Below are 264 nucleotides of genomic sequence, written 5' to 3'. Positions count from 1 at the left end.
CCTCCCGTCCCCCCGCGTCCCCTGCCTGCGCCTTGAGCTGGGACGTCCCTTCCCCGGCTCCCCGCTGAGCGTCCCGGAGGAGAGGAGCTTAGGCGGGGAGGCGAGCTCTCGCCCGCCGGTGGGCGGCTGGAGATTGACGCTGCTTGTTGTGTTATTTTGCAGGTAAAGACGAGCCCAGCAGCTACACGTGTACGACTTGTAAACAGCCTTTCAACAGCGCCTGGTTCCTCTTGCAGCACGCACAGAACACGCACGGCTTACGGA

The 264-nt window shown here is 64.0% G+C and overlaps 1 protein-coding gene across 1 annotated transcript in view; it reads left to right on the top strand.

The window, feature by feature from the left end:
• LOC104517141 (B-cell lymphoma/leukemia 11A-like) overlaps positions 1-264 on the top strand; it is a gene marked incomplete at its 3' end in the record, with an annotated part of 16,759 nt that overhangs the window by 14,643 nt on the left and 1,852 nt on the right. The window contains 1 exon segment of the mRNA XM_010161705.1: positions 163-263. Coding sequence (XP_010160007.1) covers positions 163-263 — 101 coding nt within the window.

The sequence above is a fragment of the Eurypyga helias genome, unplaced genomic scaffold, assembly GCF_000690775.1.
Source record: "Eurypyga helias isolate BGI_N326 unplaced genomic scaffold, ASM69077v1 scaffold33221, whole genome shotgun sequence".
Classification (NCBI taxonomy): Eukaryota; Metazoa; Chordata; class Aves; order Eurypygiformes; family Eurypygidae; genus Eurypyga; species Eurypyga helias.
This window is presented reverse-complemented; position numbering and strand designations above follow the sequence as displayed.